This window comes from Boleophthalmus pectinirostris, unplaced genomic scaffold (genome assembly GCF_026225935.1).
Source record: "Boleophthalmus pectinirostris isolate CB_2022bp ecotype Guang Dong unplaced genomic scaffold, ASM2622593v1 HiC_scaffold_2, whole genome shotgun sequence".
In the NCBI taxonomy this organism is placed as follows: domain Eukaryota; kingdom Metazoa; phylum Chordata; class Actinopteri; order Gobiiformes; family Gobiidae; genus Boleophthalmus; species Boleophthalmus pectinirostris.
The window spans coordinates 42515778-42534117 of NW_026571152.1; the positions used below are offsets into that span (position 1 = coordinate 42515778).

The 18340-nt window shown below is 41.7% G+C and overlaps 2 protein-coding genes across 2 annotated transcripts in view; both read left to right on the forward strand.

The window, feature by feature from the left end:
* Nucleotides 1-798: 798 nt before the first annotated feature.
* On the forward strand, nt 799-9404 carry ube2na (ubiquitin-conjugating enzyme E2Na). The gene is made up of 4 exons (XM_020931398.2): nt 799-939; nt 2669-2915; nt 8174-8314; nt 8409-9404. Exons 1-4 carry the CDS (start codon nt 910-912, stop codon nt 8453-8455), a joined length of 465 nt encoding a protein of 154 aa, XP_020787057.1. The 5' UTR covers nt 799-909; the 3' UTR covers nt 8456-9404.
* Nucleotides 9405-12575: 3171 nt separating this feature from the next.
* The window catches only part of nudt4a (nudix (nucleoside diphosphate linked moiety X)-type motif 4a), a 29834-nt gene continuing 24069 nt past the window's right edge, over nt 12576-18340 (forward strand). Inside the window, exon 1 of the mRNA XM_055155713.1 lies at nt 12576-13108. Within this exon, the coding sequence (XP_055011688.1) occupies nt 13010-13108 (99 nt within the window). The 5' untranslated portion in view covers nt 12576-13009. The remainder of the gene's footprint in view (nt 13109-18340) is intronic.

Genomic DNA, 18340 nt, shown 5'->3' on the forward strand with positions numbered 1-18340 from the left:
CGACGAAAACCCACAACGTCGACGAAACGTTTCTGCACCGACAAAGGCTCCTGCGCTCACACCCAAAAGACAGAGGACGATGCAAACCATCGTTGGACTTCTGGACACGCTGAAGGAAGGTAGAAGTACGCGCTGTAGCAGAGTCCGGGTCTTGTACCTGCAAATAGTTGCTGAAATCAGGGCCGCGAGCCTGAGCAGCAGGGTCCATAAAGAGCGATCGGGCGACAGCCGCTCTTACCTCCGTGAGGTGCGGAGCAGAGCCGCTCCTTTCTCCTGCGTCACCTTCGAGCCCGTCCCTGACAGTGAGTCCTGTTTTAGTCCTAGTTCAGTTCTGGTTTAGTCCTAGTTCACTTCTGGTTTAGTCCTGGTTTAGACCTGGTTTAGTCCTGGTTCAGTCCATATACAGCGCAAAAGTTATTTTGGTGAGAGTAACTTAAAGTAATGCAATAGTAATGTAATGCCTTACATTTTAAATGCAGTAATATTGTAATGTAACGAATTACTTTGAAATGACAGTAATAGGTAATAAATAACGCATTACAGTTTCAAAGTAACTTGCCCAACAGTGATGATTTTGATGTCTGACTTTGTGCACTCATAAAATTATAAAAGTTTCTGTTCCTCTGCTGAGGCCGGCGCTTTTCTCTTCTCTCTGTTTCTTCATTTTGTTTTGTAAAAGTTTTTCACTGGAGGAAAAAGGCTGCAGACCCTGGTGTAAATAACCCACCACACACACGCGCGCACATGCACGCGCACATGCACGTTACCGTAAGTCCGCAGGGCTCGGGGTCGCGCGCACGCACACTTTAGGAGCGGCGCTTTGGCGTGACCACGTGACGTGCGGAACCCGGAAGCAGTGGGTCTGTCAGTGTGAGTCTGCGCTGCTGAAGGAGCCGAACTAAAGTGAAGATGGCAGGTCTGCCTCGCAGGATCATAAAGGTACAAACACACCACAGCCTTTTACAACACGTCTCTACGTTTCCCTTCGCAAATCAAAAGCCCATCTGTGAATCTGTGAGTTTAAGCGGATCTGAGTTCACCGCCCGAGTCCTGGAGGCTAACTGTTAGCCACAGAGATGCTAACGCTCGTTTGTTAAATTAACTTTCCTTTATTTATGTTCAGATGTGGCGGATTCGGGGCTAAAATACACCGATCCTTCTACTAACTGATGAATAATGCACAGATTATCCAGGTGCATTTCATAAAACGGTAAATTACCCGAATGAGGCTTAAAACCCCGAGCTAACTCAGGCTAAGCTAAACCGGCTAGTTAGCATTTTCTGCGCGACTCAGGAACTGAACCGCGAGCAGATCAGACCAACACTCACCTCTCCTGCCTCTGGAACCTCTGGAACCTCAGTCCTCTTCACACAAATGGTTTTAGATTAAGACTCAAAGGAGCAAAGGAGCCGAATCTGAGGAGCCGAATCTGAGGAGCCGAATCTGAGGAGCCGAATCTGAGGAGCCGAATCTGAGACATTTGCATTAAACCTGTCAGACTGAGGCCAGAGGAGCTTTGACTTCAGGCAGTAAAAGGGCTGAAAGACGCAGAGACACAGACACGCTGCAGGAGCCCGAAACCCGGAGCCCGAAACCCGGAGCCCGAAACCCGGAGCCCGAAACCCGGAGCCCGAAACCCGGAGCCCGAAACCCGGAGCCCCTCTTCTGTCTTTGACGGCACCGCTGTGACTGTGGTTCATCTGAAACATGTCAGAAAGTTTCCACAGTTAAAATCAGTCTGGAGTCTGGAACCCGGAGTCTGGAGCTTAGAGCCCGGAGTCTGGAGCTTGGAGCTTAGAGCCCGGAGTCTGGAGCTGAGAGCTTAGAGCCCGGAGTCTGGGAGCTTAGAGAGCCCGGAGTCTGGAGCTTAGAGCCCGGAGTCCCGGAGTCTGGAGCTTAGAGCCCGGAGTCTGGAGCTTAGAGCCCGGAGTCTGGAGCTTAGAGCCCGGAGTCTGGAGCTTAGAGCCCGGAGTCTGGAGCTTAGAGCCCGGAGTCTGGAGCTTAGAGCCCGGAGTCTGGAGCTTAGAGCCCGGAGTCTGGAGCTCTCTGGAGCTTAGAGCCCGGAGTCTGGAGCTTAGAGCCCGGAGTCTGGAGCTCAGAGCCCGGAGTCTGGAGCTCCCCGGAGTCTGGAGCTCAGAGCCCGGAGTCTGGAGCTCAGAGCCGGAGTCTGGAGCTCAGAGCCCGGAGCCCGAAGCTCCCCGGAGCCCGAGCCCGAAACCCGGAGCCCGAAACCCGGAGCCCGAAACCCGGAGCCCGAAACCCGGAGCCCGAAACCCGGAGCTCCTCTACTGTGTTTGACGGCACCGCTGTGACTGTGGTTTATCTGAAACATGTCAGAAAGTTTCCACAGTTAGAATCATAAGTTTATTTTAGTTTTGTTCTGTTTATTCATATTTAAATGTTACATCTGCTTTGATGCACAGAAAACCACAACTTCCACTTTTTTAAAAGGGAAATTCTTGTATTTGTTTTGAGCAGATTGCTGATGCGGAGGAACATTTAACTCTGGTGATGACTCTCTCACCTCTGAAAGTTCCTTCTCTTTTTGTGCACCGTTTACAACAAAACAGTCAGGAATAAAAAAAAAAAATCCTCGAGCTACAGTTCCACTCTGTGATGTGGAAATCTCAGTCCTTCATGTTTGCTCTTATTTCTTTGTCCCTTTAGGAAACTCAGCGCTTGTTGGCAGAGCCGGTTCCAGGCATTAAAGCTCTTCCTGATGAGAGCAACGCGCGTTACTTTCACGTGGTGATCGCCGGACCTCAGGACTCTCCGTTTGAGGGAGGAACCTTTAAGCTTGAACTCTTTTTACCAGAGGAATACCCCATGGCAGCTCCGAAAGTCCGCTTCATGACCAAAATCTATCACCCCAATGTAGACAAACTGGGAAGAATATGCCTTGACATTTTAAAAGGTGAGTGACTGGGCTTCTCTCTCTGTATCTGCTGCTGTCGGGCGTCTCTTTCTGGTCTTAAAATGTTTGTATTAACCAACTCTACATGATCCTGGGGTCAGTGTTGGGAAGGTGACTTTTAAAATGTAATCCCCTACAGATTACAGATTACAGATTACACACACCAGAATGTAGTTTGTAACATAATCCATTAAATTACTTAAAGTGAGTAATGTAATCTGAATACTTTGGATTACTTGATTTGCTGTAGAGAAACGATGACGAGGATATCGTAAGATAAGATGTTTTGTCTGATAAAAGAAAATAAAAGGCCAAGTCTTTACTGAACCAAATTAAAAATATTATTGATAGAAGAAGAAACACGTCCACACAGCATAGTCCTGTTAAATCCTCTTTTAGTCCTGATTTAGACCTGGTTTTAGACCTGGTTTTAGACCTGGTTTTAGACCTAGTTTAGACCTAGTTTAGTCCTGGTTTTAGTCCTGGTTTAGTCCTGGTTTAGACCTAGTTTAGACCTGGTTTTAGACCTGGTTTAAGACCTGGTTTTAGACCTGGATTAAGACCTGGGTTAGACCTGGTTTTAGACCTGGTTTTAGACCTGGTTTTAGACCTGGTTTAGACCTGGTTTAGACCTAGTTTAGTCCTGGTTTTAGTCCTGGTTTAGACCTAGTTTAGACCTGTTTTTTTGACCTGGTTTGAACCTGGTTTAGACCTGGTTTTATTCCTGGTTTAGTCCTGGTTTAGACCTGGTTTATTTTCCGGCAATGAGTTTAATTACAGAAAAAAAAAAAAAGGTATAAAGCCCCAAATGTGAAAACAGGAAAATCCCTTCGTGTGATCCATTTATTTCAACAAAGTAACTGTAATCCAATTACTACTCCCTGAAACAGTAACTGTAACTGAACACAGTTACTCATAATTTGTACTCTGATTACTGATTTTTATTTCACTATTTTGTCTGTAAATCAAGATCTGAGCATTAATAACAGACCAATCAGACGAGTTCTTTCCTCGAGGTCCCGCCCGTTATTGCTAGAAACCGGTTTGATTGACAGCGTTGTAAAGCGCCCGCCCCCTCCCAAACCAGTGGTGCAGCGGGACGGGGCGATGCGATACATACCTCGATACACGATACGTTTTTCGATACAGTGCGCTTTTGATTCAATACGATTTGATACGATAAATTACAAATCGATTTATAATAATCATAATAATAATACATCTTTATTTATGAAGCACTTTTAAACACAAGGTTTACAAAGCGCGGTACAAGCAGCAAAGAACAGTACAAGCAGCATAAAAACAGCATCCAGAAAGCATACAAAAACAGACAACGATGCAAACGATCCAATAAATTACAGTAAATAAATAAAAAGAAATAGAATAAGAATAAATTAGGAATAATTTAATACAGTTCAATGAAAAACCAAGACTAAATCATGGCTGTGATAGTAAAAGTCCGCTAAGTCTGTGAAAAGTTAAATAATGAAATAGAGGTAGAGGTAGAGCGCTTCACTGGGTTATAAAGTAAAAAATAGCCGTACAGGTAGTGATGGGCGAACAGAGCCTCGTGAAGCATTGACACCTCAGTCGCAATATCGTCTCAAATGGTTCAACGTGTCTGAGGCCTCGGAGAAACACTGACCTCTAGTGGACAAATTTAACCATTGGCCTCAGGTGTCTCAACATCGATGAAGTATTGTTAGTGTAAGACAATACTTGTGTGCAGAGCGACACCGTACCGAACAACACCAACAATAATAATGATGATTTAAAATATGTAAAGAGCAACATAAATAACTTGCTGTAAATAAGAAAAGAGGTGACCTTGTTTGGTGGAATTAGATCAAAGTGATCCCAAACCATGGATCGCTTTTTTCCACTTGTAGATGCCATCGAAAATGAAACAAATGCCAAAAGTCTGCAAAAGTCACCAAAATCACCACTAACGTCACACAATACTCCTCACTCTCCAACATTTTCAAGAAATATTGGTGCATCTTTTATACTGCAGCAGTTCAGCGCTCGTCAAACCACGGAAGTGCACTGAACACTCTGAAGCACTCTGAACCAATCACAGAGCGGAACATTCGCCGAGCCAATGAAACGCTTCGATACACTGAAGCGATCGACACGCAGAGCGAAGCAGTCGGGGGAGGGGCCGACACTTCCACACTTTGGTCACGTGAGCGGCTGCTGCGAGACGAGCTCCGAGGCAGAAAGAACGAGACGTTAAAACAGGGTTAAAACAGTTGTCTTAAACAGAAAATGACCCTTACTGGAAAATGTAAAAGTGGGCAAGGTACAAACCCGAGGCACTCCCGATGTATTTCATGAAGGGACGTCAACGCGTTTCGACCGGCAAGATGGTCTTCGTCAGGGCAAAATTAATTTGAAAAACGTTCATTTTACTCAAAACGGTGAAATTGTCGACACAGTTGTAGCTCTTACACCAAATAATTTAGTAAAATATACCTAAAAATACTCTTGGCGATATATCGATACAGTAACTCACGATATTTACGACCGTATCATCGAATTAAACAATAAGATAAATCGATATTTCAGTATTTTTGCACACGCCTACTCCTGATTGGCTCTTCGGTTGCTATGATACTCAGTCGGAATTCCAAATACGGAACTGGAGCTTCATTTGACTCGAGCCGAACGCTGTGGGCGACGTCACGTTCGCTTCGTCCACTTCTTTATTCAGTCTACTCGAAAATATCGAGTCAGTCATATATTGCGATACTTCACTGCGTGATTCTCACATCGATTCAAAAAGCGTTAAAGCCGTGTGTTTTTCATGAAAATTAGTAAGTTCCATTTACTATTTTCATGATTTAAAAATGTGAAATGTGAATGTACTCAACCATAATATTATACAAAATTATTGATAAGTCACAATATATCGTCCTTCGTTTTAGTATCAGGATTTATCGTGATATTTTAGACACAACGAAATCCAGGCACTCCAAAAAAAAAAGTTAAATTCATGCGAGTAAAAGGACTTTATTTCAATTACGTGTTTCGGCCGTGACTGGTCTTCATCAGGGCTTAGTCGAAAATTTTAAAACACAGGAGTCAAACTCAAACGCACAGAGGCCAAAATTTTAAACTTTGACCAAAACTTTCGTGGGCCAAACTAAATATTTATTAACAAATTTCAGCAACATCTGCATGTTTTCTCTTCTTTCAAGATCTGTAATGTTAAACCTTTTCTTATAAAATAAATGTTTAATAATAATTTTGCTTAAACATTGAATCCAGAACAAACAGAATATAAAATCAGAACAACATTTGGTAACACTTCAGTTTAGGGACCAGATATTAATCACTAACTAAGTGGTAATCGTTTTGGTAATTAGCTGTTACTTAGTTATTAGTTAGTATTAATTAAACACTTATTAATGTTTATTAAGAGTTCAGTGTTTGTACAAAAACATCAGTTGTGATCTCCACTATTTTAATGGGAAGAAAATAGTTAATGTGTTAGTACTCGCAAAACACCACCTTAGACAAAAATGCATTAAAAGTACTTTATAAATACTGACAAAGCTGTAATTAAGCACTTATTACGCATTTTACTATTAACTAACTTTTAATATTTGCTCCCTAATCTAAAGTGTTACCAAAATTTTAAATAATGTCTCTATAGTCGATCTGTAGCCGGTGGATCAGCTCTAATACAGATTTGATTTGATCTCGCAGGGCACATTTACCATATTTTTCAGACTATTAGATGCACTCTTAAGCCTCCAACCCCGTCAAAAAATGGCTGCGCGGCACAATCCAGCACGACTTCAGTAAACTACAAAGCTGCGCCACCCGCAGAACACACAAACACACACGGAGCAGACAGCGACCGCACAGCGAAACACACCCACAGACACACTCATCACTCCACGCCGACGAGGAACGGAACTGTTTGATTACTGTATTTTCCGGGCTATTAGTCACTTTAAATGGTCTATTTTCGAACTTTTTTCACAAATAAACCTCGTGGGACTTTAAAGGAAACCCAACAGTGTGATGGTGAGTGGTTTTGTTTGTTTGTTCGTTCACGGTGACTCTGGGCTTTGTTCAGTTGTGGCGTGTAGGGAGGGTGTGTCTGGGACCAACGGATTGTCGGCGTGTTCGCAGTGACTCAGTTGTTCAGTCGTGTCTAGAAGCGGCACGTCGCGCTCGCTTTTTCGGTTCGTTCCTCCGTTCCGTTCCTCGTCGGCGTGGAGTGATGAGTGTGTCTGTGGGTGTGTTTCTCTGTGCGGTCGCTGTCTGCTCCGTGTGTGTTTGTGTGTTCTGCGGGTGGTGCGGCTTTGTAGTTTACTGAAGTCGTACTGGGACACCCGAGTGGATTTGTGTATAGAGGCTTTGCACCGTCACGTCACCCCTATGAAAACGGTACTTACGCCGCCATGACACCGGGCACACTATGTCACTGACTTCAGCAGCATCGGAGAAACATGGGCAGGTTTTGTTGTGTATTTGGTTGTTCTAGACGCTCTGAACGGGATAAAACGATTCGTGTCTTCAGTGTTTCTCTGGAAATGACTCATCAGGAGCTCAAACAAGGAAATTATCGAAAAAAAAGATGGGAATTCTGGCTAGAGAACATAAACCTCATTTATTCACCACACTGAACATTCTTAATATTTATAAGATTAATATTTATCAAATTTGTATTTTTATGTATAAAATTCATTATAATTCAACACCGATCCCCAAACATTTCACATTTTGTTTTAAAACCAATGCAGAGATTCACAGATACAAAACTCGTCAAATTCATAATTTTCATGTTCCAATTTGTCACATCAAGAGCTCAGTTTTGCAACGATACTGAGGCTGTAAATTCTGGAGCAGTTTTCACATCTGGTTAGTGAAGCAGATCAGAGGCGATGTTTAAAAAGAGTTTGAGGAACTGCTTGATATTTCGTGCAAATGTTTGATCATCTTTCAATTGTGGATGTTTCATTGTGTTTTAATCTATGTTTGAATCAAAAGAATTTAATCCATGCTGTTTAAATGTTAGTTTTCTATATATATATCTTTTTATGCACAACGATAATGCAAAATTTTTAATGTATTCATAAGGTGGAGGCTTTAGTATTTCGCCCTATTGTTTTTTTTTCCTCTTCTTCGCACCTACTTTTTGTCTAGTGTGTTTCTTTTTATTGTCGAGTTATATTTGCTAAATAAATAACAGTGTGAATGTTAAACTTTTCCGTCTTTCTTTCTCTGTTTTTTGTTTGGTTTAGACAAATGGTCACCTGCTCTTCAGATCCGCACAGTCCTCCTGTCGATTCAGGCGTTACTAAGCGCGCCCAACCCCGACGACCCTCTAGCGAACGACGTGGCCGAGCAGTGGAAGGCCAACGAAGCTATCGCCATCGAGACAGGTGAACGGGAAACAATCTGCTCTGTGTTTTTTTTTTTAGTTTTTATTTAGTTTTAGTTCACGTTTTAATCTAAACTTTTGCCTTTGCCTTTTAGCCAAGTCCTGGACCAGGCTTTACGCTGGAAACAAAAATGAAGTGTAGACGATCTGGAGACGGAAGTGGAAGTGTGAACGCAACTCCTCATGTTCGGCCAAGACCTCCTACTCCATTTGCATCAAGGACTCTGGTCTTAATGATAACTATACATCTATATTATTCTATAAACATACATATATGTAAGTGAACAGATCTGCTGACAGTTGATTTAATCGCACACACACACACAAACACACGCGCGCAATCCAATAGTCCTCTGTGTCTGCCTTCACTCCGGTCACGCGCACGGGCTGAGGTTTTTACTCTCTCGACTTCATTTGCCCGCCGACAGTCGCTTCAAACAGGAAACGCGCTCCACTTCGGGTTTTGGTGCGCGCGGTGTCTGTTTGGGTCACAAGGGGGCGGTGTAGTCCAAGAAAAGACGCACTAGAAAACGCTCGAACTTTTATCTTTCTTTTTAACGCCGTTCTCTGTCGTTTCTTTGTCGATAAAAATGCTTCTGTCTCGCCGCTACCTGCTGCTTTTTAAAAAAAATAGGCGTCACCCCGGCGGAGCGGAGCGGAGCAGAGCAGAACCCGGCGGCTCCGAACTCCGTGGCGTAGAAGGGCGGAGAATAGACTGGACCTTTCTTTTAGTTTTAGCGATTATGTTTTTACGACCTGTCTTACCTGTGTGACAAACTGTTGCTCATACTAACGATGCCTTGTTCTCACCGTTCACCTCTGCTTCTGCTGCTTCTGGTGCATTTCTTTGTCCTCACGGTCGCTTCTCGGAGCTGTCAGCACGACGGGGGGGTTGTGAAGGGTCGGGTTCCAGGATCTTAACACGAGTCCAATGGCCTAAAAAAGCCTGTATTTTATTCACTGTTTATAAACTCATTATTTCTCTGAATCTTGGGGTGGGGGGAAATTGAATTATTTTCCTGTTTTCTGAATGCTATGAATGGTCCACTTGCATCTGTTTATGTTCTGTAAATAAAATCTGTTGATTGATACTGTTAAGTGTCATGTGTTTTTAGCGCAACGCAGCGTTTGTCCACAAGAGGGAAGCACCGAGCTGCCGAAGTGTGACGGGCAGTGATGAAAATACTTTATTATATTGTATTTATTTACAGAATACAGAACACCTGAATTAAAATGTGAATTCTCATGTATTCTGGGCCAATCAGAGTATCGTATTCTGAATATTCTGAGTACTTTAACACTCAAGTTGCATTATATAGTGTTAAAACATTATCTATAATCAGTGTTGGGGAGTAACAGATTACACGTACCAGAGTTACGTAATCAGAGTACAAATTATGAGTAACTGTATTCAGTTACAGTTACTGTTTCAGTGAGTGGTAATTGGATTACAGTTACTTTGTTGGAATAAATGGATTACACAGAGGGATTTTCCTGTTTTCACATTTTGGGCTAAACCACTGTTTGTTTGTTTTTTTTTTTTCGGTAATTCCACTCATTGCCGGACACTAAACCAGATCTAAACCAGGTCTAAAACCAGGTCTAAACTAGGTCTAAACTAGGTCTAAACCAGGACTAAACCAGAAACCAGTCTAAACCAGAACTAAACCAGATCTAAACCAGGTCTAAAACCAGGTCTAAACTAGGTCTAAACCAGGACTAAACCAGGTCTAAACCAGATCTAAACCAGGACTAAACCAGATTTAAACCAGGACTAAACCAGGTCTAAAACCAGGTCTAAACCAGATCTAAACCAGGACTAAACCAGGTCCAAACCATGTCTAAACCAGATCTAAACCAGGACTAAACCAGGTCTAAAACCAGGTCTAAACCAGGACTAAACCAGATTTAAACCAGGACTAAACCAGGACTAAACCAGGTCTAAACCAGGACTAAACCAGGTCTAAACCAGATCTAAACCAGATCTAAACCAGGACTAAACCAGGAGTAAACCAGGATTTAACAGGACTAAACCATGCAGTACTGACAACTTTTAGTTTGGTTCAGTAAATTCTGGGCTTTTTATTTTCTTTTATCAGACAAAACATCTTATGTGAAGATTTCCTCGTCTTTGTTTCTCTACAGCAAATCAAGTAATCCAAAGTATTCAGATTACATTACTCACTTTAAGTAATTTAATGGATTACGTTACAAACTACATTTTGGGGTATGTAATCTGTAATCTGTAGGGGATTACATTTTAAAAGTCACCTCCCCAACACTGTGTATAATTACAAATCGCTTTTATTTTTGTTTTTTCTTGTTTGTTGCATTTGCAATTTATGTCTAAAAAAATCACAAATTCACACGCCGTAAGAGCTGTTTGTTTCTTTTTTCTCTGTAATTTTGTGCAGTTTAAAGTCTAAATTATTATTATTATTATTATTATTATTATCATTATTATTATTAAGGCTTTAAACCGCACAAAATTATAGAGGAAAAATAAATTTACAATTGCATAACAAAGTCTCGTCTGCACAAACCTTTATCTGTCCTGTATTTGTTCAATTACAGGAGTTTTTGTTCTTCTAAAATACTCAGGAAAAAAAAGGAAAGTGAGCGGAAGTCGTCTCCACACAGACCTGACTTGTAACTTGCCCTGATGGCGACATGAGCGTTTAATGCCACACTACGCAACATTTCAGGCAAAGACGCAGGCAGCCCTTTCACTGAAGACGAGCAGGTGTCCGACCCCGCTTGGAAAAGTTACAGAGCGCAGCTTTAATTTGGAAGAGTTTCATTTCATCAGAGTTAAAAAGTTGTACAGCAGGAGTGTTAAACTCATTTTTAAAAATATCCAACCGACTTTGATCCAAAGTGTCCGGATCAGAAAACTCATGTCATATAAACCCCAAAAATAACAATAAGTTCAAATATTTGTGCAGAGAAACACAAATCTATTACAGAAATCTTTTTTAATTGATGAACTCTTTCTTTTACAACACATTATAATATTATGAACAACCTGAAACTTTAAGAAAAATACAATTTCAACACAAAGTTTTAACATGAACTTGTCTGTAAATAGGAAAAAGTCAATTTTTGTTGTAAAATCCTGCACTCGGCTCCACTTTTCTCATGTTGGACATTTTTCTGATGAGGGTGTCACGGTCAACAGTCAAAACGATCGTCCTTTAAGAGCGTTTGGAAAGAGACAAGTCTTCATTTGTGCTGCTCTGGTGGGAGGGGCCACGTACAGAGACGCTGGAGACGCTGCTCTGCTCGACATTAAGACTCAAACACTAAACAGTATTTCTAACAATAAATCTATCAAAACACTCAACATTATAGAAGACTTAGACCTTAGACTTACAACTTAGACATTGTAGTTAGACTTACAACTTAGAATTACAACTTAGAACTACAACTTAGAACTACAACTTAGAGTTTGACTTACAACTTAGACATATAAGTTAGACTTACAACTTAGACTTACAACTTAGACTTACAACTTAGACATAGAAGTTAGCCTTACAACTTAGAATTACAACTTAGAACTACAACTTAGAACTACAACTTAGAGTTTGACTTACAACTTAACATAAAGAGACTTAGACTTACAACTTAGAATTACAACTTAGAGTTAGACTTACAACTTAGACATAGAAGTTAGACTTACAACTTAGAATTACAACTTAGAGTTAGACTTACAACTTCAACTTAGAAGTGAGACTTACAACTTAGACTTACAACTTAGAATTACAACTTAGAACTACAACTTAGAGTTTGACTTACAACTTAGACATATAAGTTAGACTTACAACTTCAACTTAGAAGTGAGACTTACAACTTAGAGTTAGACTTACAACTTCAACTTAGAAGTGAGACTTACAACTTAGACTTACAACTTAGAATTACAACTTAGAGTTATTCTTACAACTTAGACATAGAAGTTAGACTTACAACTTAGACTTACAACTTAGAGTTAGACTTACAACTTAGACTTAGAAGTTAGACTTACAACTTAGAGTTAGATTTAGACTTAGACTTACCACTTACACTTAGAACTTAGAGTTATTACTTAGACTTATGACTTAGACTTAGACATGGAACTTAAATTTATAATTTCCCTTGTGAATCATTAAAGTCTAAGAATTAGGATTTTATTTTTAACCACTTCGTCAGTTTCTTTTGGTTTCTTTGCATGTATAATTATCTGCCTCAGTTTAAGTTTACATGTGTGTGAGTTTTGTTAATGTTTTGTTTTGGTTTATTAAATTATATTTTTAAAAGTTTGAGAAAAGAACTCCGCGTAAATCTTCAGGGTTTGTGCGAATGAAACAATTTTTGACGTAAAAAAAAAACAATGTACTAAACTAGGAAGTAATATTCGACTCAGAAGCGGGTCTTGGCTCTGAAAAAGTAAATTCCGGCTCTACATTTCTATTTCTGATCTGGGTTTGAGGCGTAAAATAGAGAAAACGCGCTCATTGGTCGGGCGCGGGTGTGTTTACGCGCGGAGAGGAGCGCGCACGGACGCACGGACGCACGGAGCACATGGGGACGCGCGGGCACGAAGGACACACCGGCTCTCACCTCTCTCACACCGAACACGGACGCGCACACCTGGATTTTACGCCGAAAAACCGAGATTTTCGTTTTGGTTTGGAGTTTGGTTCCCGGTTTTTAGTGACTTATGATGAAGATTAAACCCCACCAGACCAGGACGTACGACTGCGAGGGCTTCAAGCGGCGAGCGGCGTGTCTCTGCTTCAGAAATGAGAAGGAGGAAGAGGTGAGCGCGTTTTTTGGGGGGGACTTTAAACTTCTTTTCCGTGGCCTGTCCCGAACTTCTAAAGCTGCATTGTGTAACTTTTCTGGTGGAGGCTCCGTCAAACGCTTTTCTCCACGGAGGTGTTATTGATTTTAGTCTGGAATGTTTCACAACTTTTTGTCTTCCTAGAGACCAAAGCAAACCAAATTACAGGTCAGATCTGTGGAAAGTAGGGCTGAGTATCACTAAGAAGTTGCCGATACGACACATAACTCGAAACATTGCACTTTCCATTGGATATGATATATTTTAAATCGATTCGGTTCAATAAAAATTAAGGTTAAATCATGTCTGTGATTCTAAAAGTCTTTGTTAAACCACTTATTGTGCAAAGTTCAAGGGCGTAGGTTTGCGTAGGGACATGTCACAACAATATTTCGGGAACGATCAATACACGCGTCAAGAATTTCGGACTTCCGGTCATCGCGCAATTCGTACTGGGACAGATTTTCCGAAAAAGTGAGCATCAAACCTCCATGTTTGTTTTCCCAGTGGGATGTGTCTGTTGTCAAAGTCGATCTTTTCTAGTCTTTTGAACCATATCACTTTTGTTTCTGGTTCTGATATTGTCATATTTTAGTTTTGTGATTCGGACGTCGTAATCGTGCGGTTGTTTGATCCTAAAAGCAGAAAACGTCTCGAGAAATTTGTTTGCGAACTCCATAAATACAAAAGTGAATCAGATGTGTGTGACTCAAACTGTCACACACTGTTTCTCTTCCCAACGGAATTGTGAGTGTTGGAAATATGTCGACTTTGAAGCTAGTTTTGTTTTTTCTCATTAGCGATTAGCTGCTGTAGCTCCCACACATAAAGAGTCTGTTTTCTCTTCTATTGGTCTATTGTAAAGTGACTATATTGGCCGTATATTTGTTACTGGACCTGCATTGATATGTAAATGAGCTGTGAACAGACGTGTGATGATACTTGCGCATATAATTAATTACAGCAGCGCGCACGTATTTACGGCTAAAGGCTAAAAGCGGTAGTTTCTTTACAAGCTACTAGTGATGGGTCGGTCACGAACGAAACCCCTCTTACAGCAAAGAGCCATGTTTTCTCTTTCTCTCACTTTTTTTCTCTTTACTCGTGGTAGTTTGACAGTGGCTGAAAACGAAACTTTCAGAATTATGCCTATGCAAAGGAGAGAAAAAAAGTGCATATTTGGCTGTAGTTCAGCATAAAATAAATAAACCAGGACTAATCTTGGGCTCGAGAGACGGAGAGAGACAGAGACCGAGTCCCGACACTCAGTCCTGGTTCAGTTCTGGTTTAGTCCTGTTTTACACATGGTTTAGGTCCGTTTTAGTCCTGGTTTAGTCCTTTTTCAGTCCTGGTTTAGACCTGCTTTAGTCCTGCTTGCAACAAAACAATCTGAAGAGCCGCTTGGGAGCCGAAAGAGCCAGCTGCTTTTAGTGAGCCGAGCCAAAAGAGCAGGTTCTCCAAAAAGAACTGGAATCCCCATCACTAGTGTCTAGAATGTGATGCAAAAATTCCATTTAACCGAACTTTTGTCTGTAAATATGACGTAAAAAGGCAGAATAACAATAAATGTTGCCTAAATAAACCCAATTTAGAATCCACCTAAGTTTTTTAAACAATTCAAGATTTACAGTGAATTTTTACATCACTAAATATATTGGCGATTATATTTCGGCAGCTCCAACTCACATTATATCGGTTTCATAACGGCCACAACAAAATCCATCTCGGTCGAGCTCTAGTTTGAGTCACACACATCTGATTCACTTTTGCATTTATGGAGTTTACAAACAAATTTCTCGAGCCGTTTTCCGCTGTCAGAATCCAACTACCACACGATTACGATGTCCGAATCCCAAAACTAAAATATGACAATATCAGAACCAGAAACAAAAGTGATATGGTTCAAAAGACTTGAAAAGATCGACTTTGTCAATAGACACATCCCACTGGGAAAACAAACATGGAGGTTGGATGCTCACTTTTTTGGAAAATCCTTCTCGGTGTGGATTGCTCAGTGACTGGAAGTCCGACATTCGTGATGATGATCATGTCCAGACCAAAGCTGAGACTAAACCTACGCCCTCATCAAAGTTCATATGAAACACTCCCATTTTACTCATCACAGCAGTGACAATGTCAAATGTGTTGCATAAAAGAGTTTCCTTCCTCTAAACAAGCAACAAAACTATAGCTGTAACTAATTTAGTAAAATAAACGGCAAAAGGAGAAATAAAATTTGGATGAAAGTCCAGTTGACAAATTTAATTTCTCCTTTTGTGATGGATTCTACCTGAACCACTGAATGATTTAACACACATCTTAGTAAAATAATATACCAAATAAAATACCAAAAATACTCTTGGTGATATATCAATAGCAGCCCATGAAAATCAATACTGTATCATCACATTATCACGATATTTTGATATTTTTGCAGAATGTCTGTTTTTCTAGGTATTTTTGAGCTTTAAAACCACCTGTAAATGAGTAAATGTAAAGTAGAACTGTTTGAAACAGCTTATTCATAGAAACAAGCAGGTGACAGAACCACAACAACCAGGAAGTTACATAATGCAACTTTAATATGTTCTTGGTTTGACTCAGAAACAGTTTGTGTTTGAATTAACCACAGAGAAACGGAGTGTGTCTGTGTGTGTGTGTGTGTGTGTGTGTGTGTGTGTGTGTGTGTGTGTGTGTCTGTGTGTGTGTGTGTGTGTGTGTGTGTCTGTGTGTGTGTGTCTGTGTGTGTGTGTGTCTGTGTGTGTGTGTGTCTGTGTGTGTCTGTGTGTGTGTGTGTGTGTGTGTGCTGTGTGTGTGTGTCTGTATGTGTGTGTGTCTGTGTGTCTGTGTGTGTGTGTCTGTGTGTGTGTGTGTGTGTGTGTGTGTGTGTGTGTGTGTGTGTGTGTGTGTGTGTGTCTGTGTGTGTGTCTGTGTGTGTGTGTGTGTGTGTGTGTGTGTGTGTGTGTGTGTGTGTCTGTGTGTGTGTGTGTGTGTTGTGTGTGTGTGTGTGTGTGTGTGTCTGTGTGTGTGTGTGTGTGTGTGTGTGTGTGTCTGTGTGTGTGTGTGTCTGTGTGTGTGTGTGTCTGTGTGTGTGTGTGTCTGTGTGTGTGTCTGTGTGTGTGTGTGTGTGTGTGTGTGTGTGTGTGTGTGTGTGTGTGTGTGTCTGTGTGTGTGTCTGTGTGTGTGTGTCTGTGTGTGTGTGTGTGTGTGTGTGTCTGTGTGTGTGTCTGTGTGTGTGTCTGTGTGTGTGTATGTGTGTGTGTCTGTGTGTGTCTGTGTGTGTGTGTGTCTGTGTGTGTGTGTGTGTGTGTGTGTCTGTGTGTGTGTGTGTGTGTGTGTGTGTGTGTGTGTGTGTGTGTGTGTCTGTGTGTGTGTCTGTGTGTGTGTGTGTCTGTGTGTGTGTGTCTGTGTGTGTGTGTGTCTGTGTGTGTGTGTGTCTGTGTGTGTGTGTGTGTGTGTGTGTGTGTGTGTGTGTGTGTGTGTGTGTGTGTGTGTGTGTCTGTGTGTGTGTGTGTGTGTCTGTGTGTGTGTCTGTGTGTGTGTGTGTGTGTGTGTGTGTGTGTGTCTGTGTGTGTCTGTGTGTGTGTATCTGTGTGTGTGTGTGTCTGTGTGTGTGTCTGTGTGTATGTGTGTGTGTGTGTGTGTGTGTGTGTGTCTGGGGGTGAGTTGGTGACATTAATCTGACAGACGGTGGGCAAACAGCACAGTGGGGTCCTGCAGACGGGCACCCAGCAGCACCCAGCGGGAGAGCGCTTCACCTCCAGGGCAATTAGTCATAATTGCCGTTTTCTCTGCAATTATGACTAATTTGTTTTCTCACAGTTTGTTTTCTTACAATATTCTCAGTGTTTGTTTGTTTTACTCTGTACTTCACTAATGTGGCTCGTTGTTTCCTTTAAGTTTTGGTCTTTCTTCTCTTGATCGTTGTGGATAAATTGTTCATGTTAGAATGTTTATCCTTTGTGGAGTTTGTTGGTTGAAGATTTGGTTATGGGGCAGATTTATGAAGCTGCTGGAGAAAACGACACACATTTACACACATGTTTACACACACATTTACACACACATTTTGACACAGAAAACCATTAAACCGAAGTTCCACAAACCTAAAACGCGACTCTTCGAGGTCTGTTCGAGTCCCGTCCTCCATGAAAATCTTTCTCAGGTTGTGAAGACGCTGCCCCAAAATCCAGAGCGCCTTATACAGGAATCTACTTCAGTGTCCCAGTACGACTTCAGTAAACTACAAAGCCGCAAACACACACGGAGCAAACAGCGATCACACAGCGAAACACACCCACAGACACACTCATCGCTCCACGCCGACGAGGAACAGAACGGAGGAACGAACCGAAAAAGCGAGCGCGACATGCCGCTTCCAGACACGACTGAACAACTGAGTCACTGCGAACACGCCGACAATCCGTTGGTCCCAGACACACCCTCCCTACACGCCACAACTGAACAAAGCCCAGAGTCACCGTGAACGAACAAACAAACAAAACCACTCACCATCACACTGTTGGGTTTCATTTAAAGTCCCACAAGGTTTATTTGTGAAAAAAGTTTGAAAATAGACCATTTAATGACAGTGCGCCTTAAAATCCAGAGCGACTAATAGTCCGGAAAACACGGTACACACACATTTACTGGGGCGACAGTGGCTCAGTTGGTTGAGCGTTCGTCCACTGATCTGAAGGTAGGCGGTTCGAATCCCACTCTTGGCATAAAAAACATCTTGGTTTGAGCATCAGATCCACTGACCCACGTTTTGGCTGATGTGATTCCAGCTCCCACAGATGAATGCTGTCTTTGTGTCCTTGGGCAAGACACTTAACCCACCGCACCCCCAGAGTCTGTGTGCACTGGTTTATGAATGTGTGTGTGAGTGTGTGAGTGGTTCGTTGTTGTAAAGTGCTTTGAGGGCCTTGAAGGTGGAAAAGCGCTGTAGAAAAATGTGACCATTTACACACACATTTTGACACAGAAAACCATTAACCAGATGTTTGTGAAAAAGGTCAATTGTCCACTGTCAGTCTCTGTGGGGAAGCTGGCCAAAGTGGTCGAAGTAGGAGGCAGATGACACAAAAAAAGGTGTCTTACGCAGACAAAATTTATTTAAAAAAACAGACCTCTGGGTTTAACCAACAAAAATACAAATAGACAAAAAATAAGTTACTCAAAGCAAAACACCAAATACCTGCACAG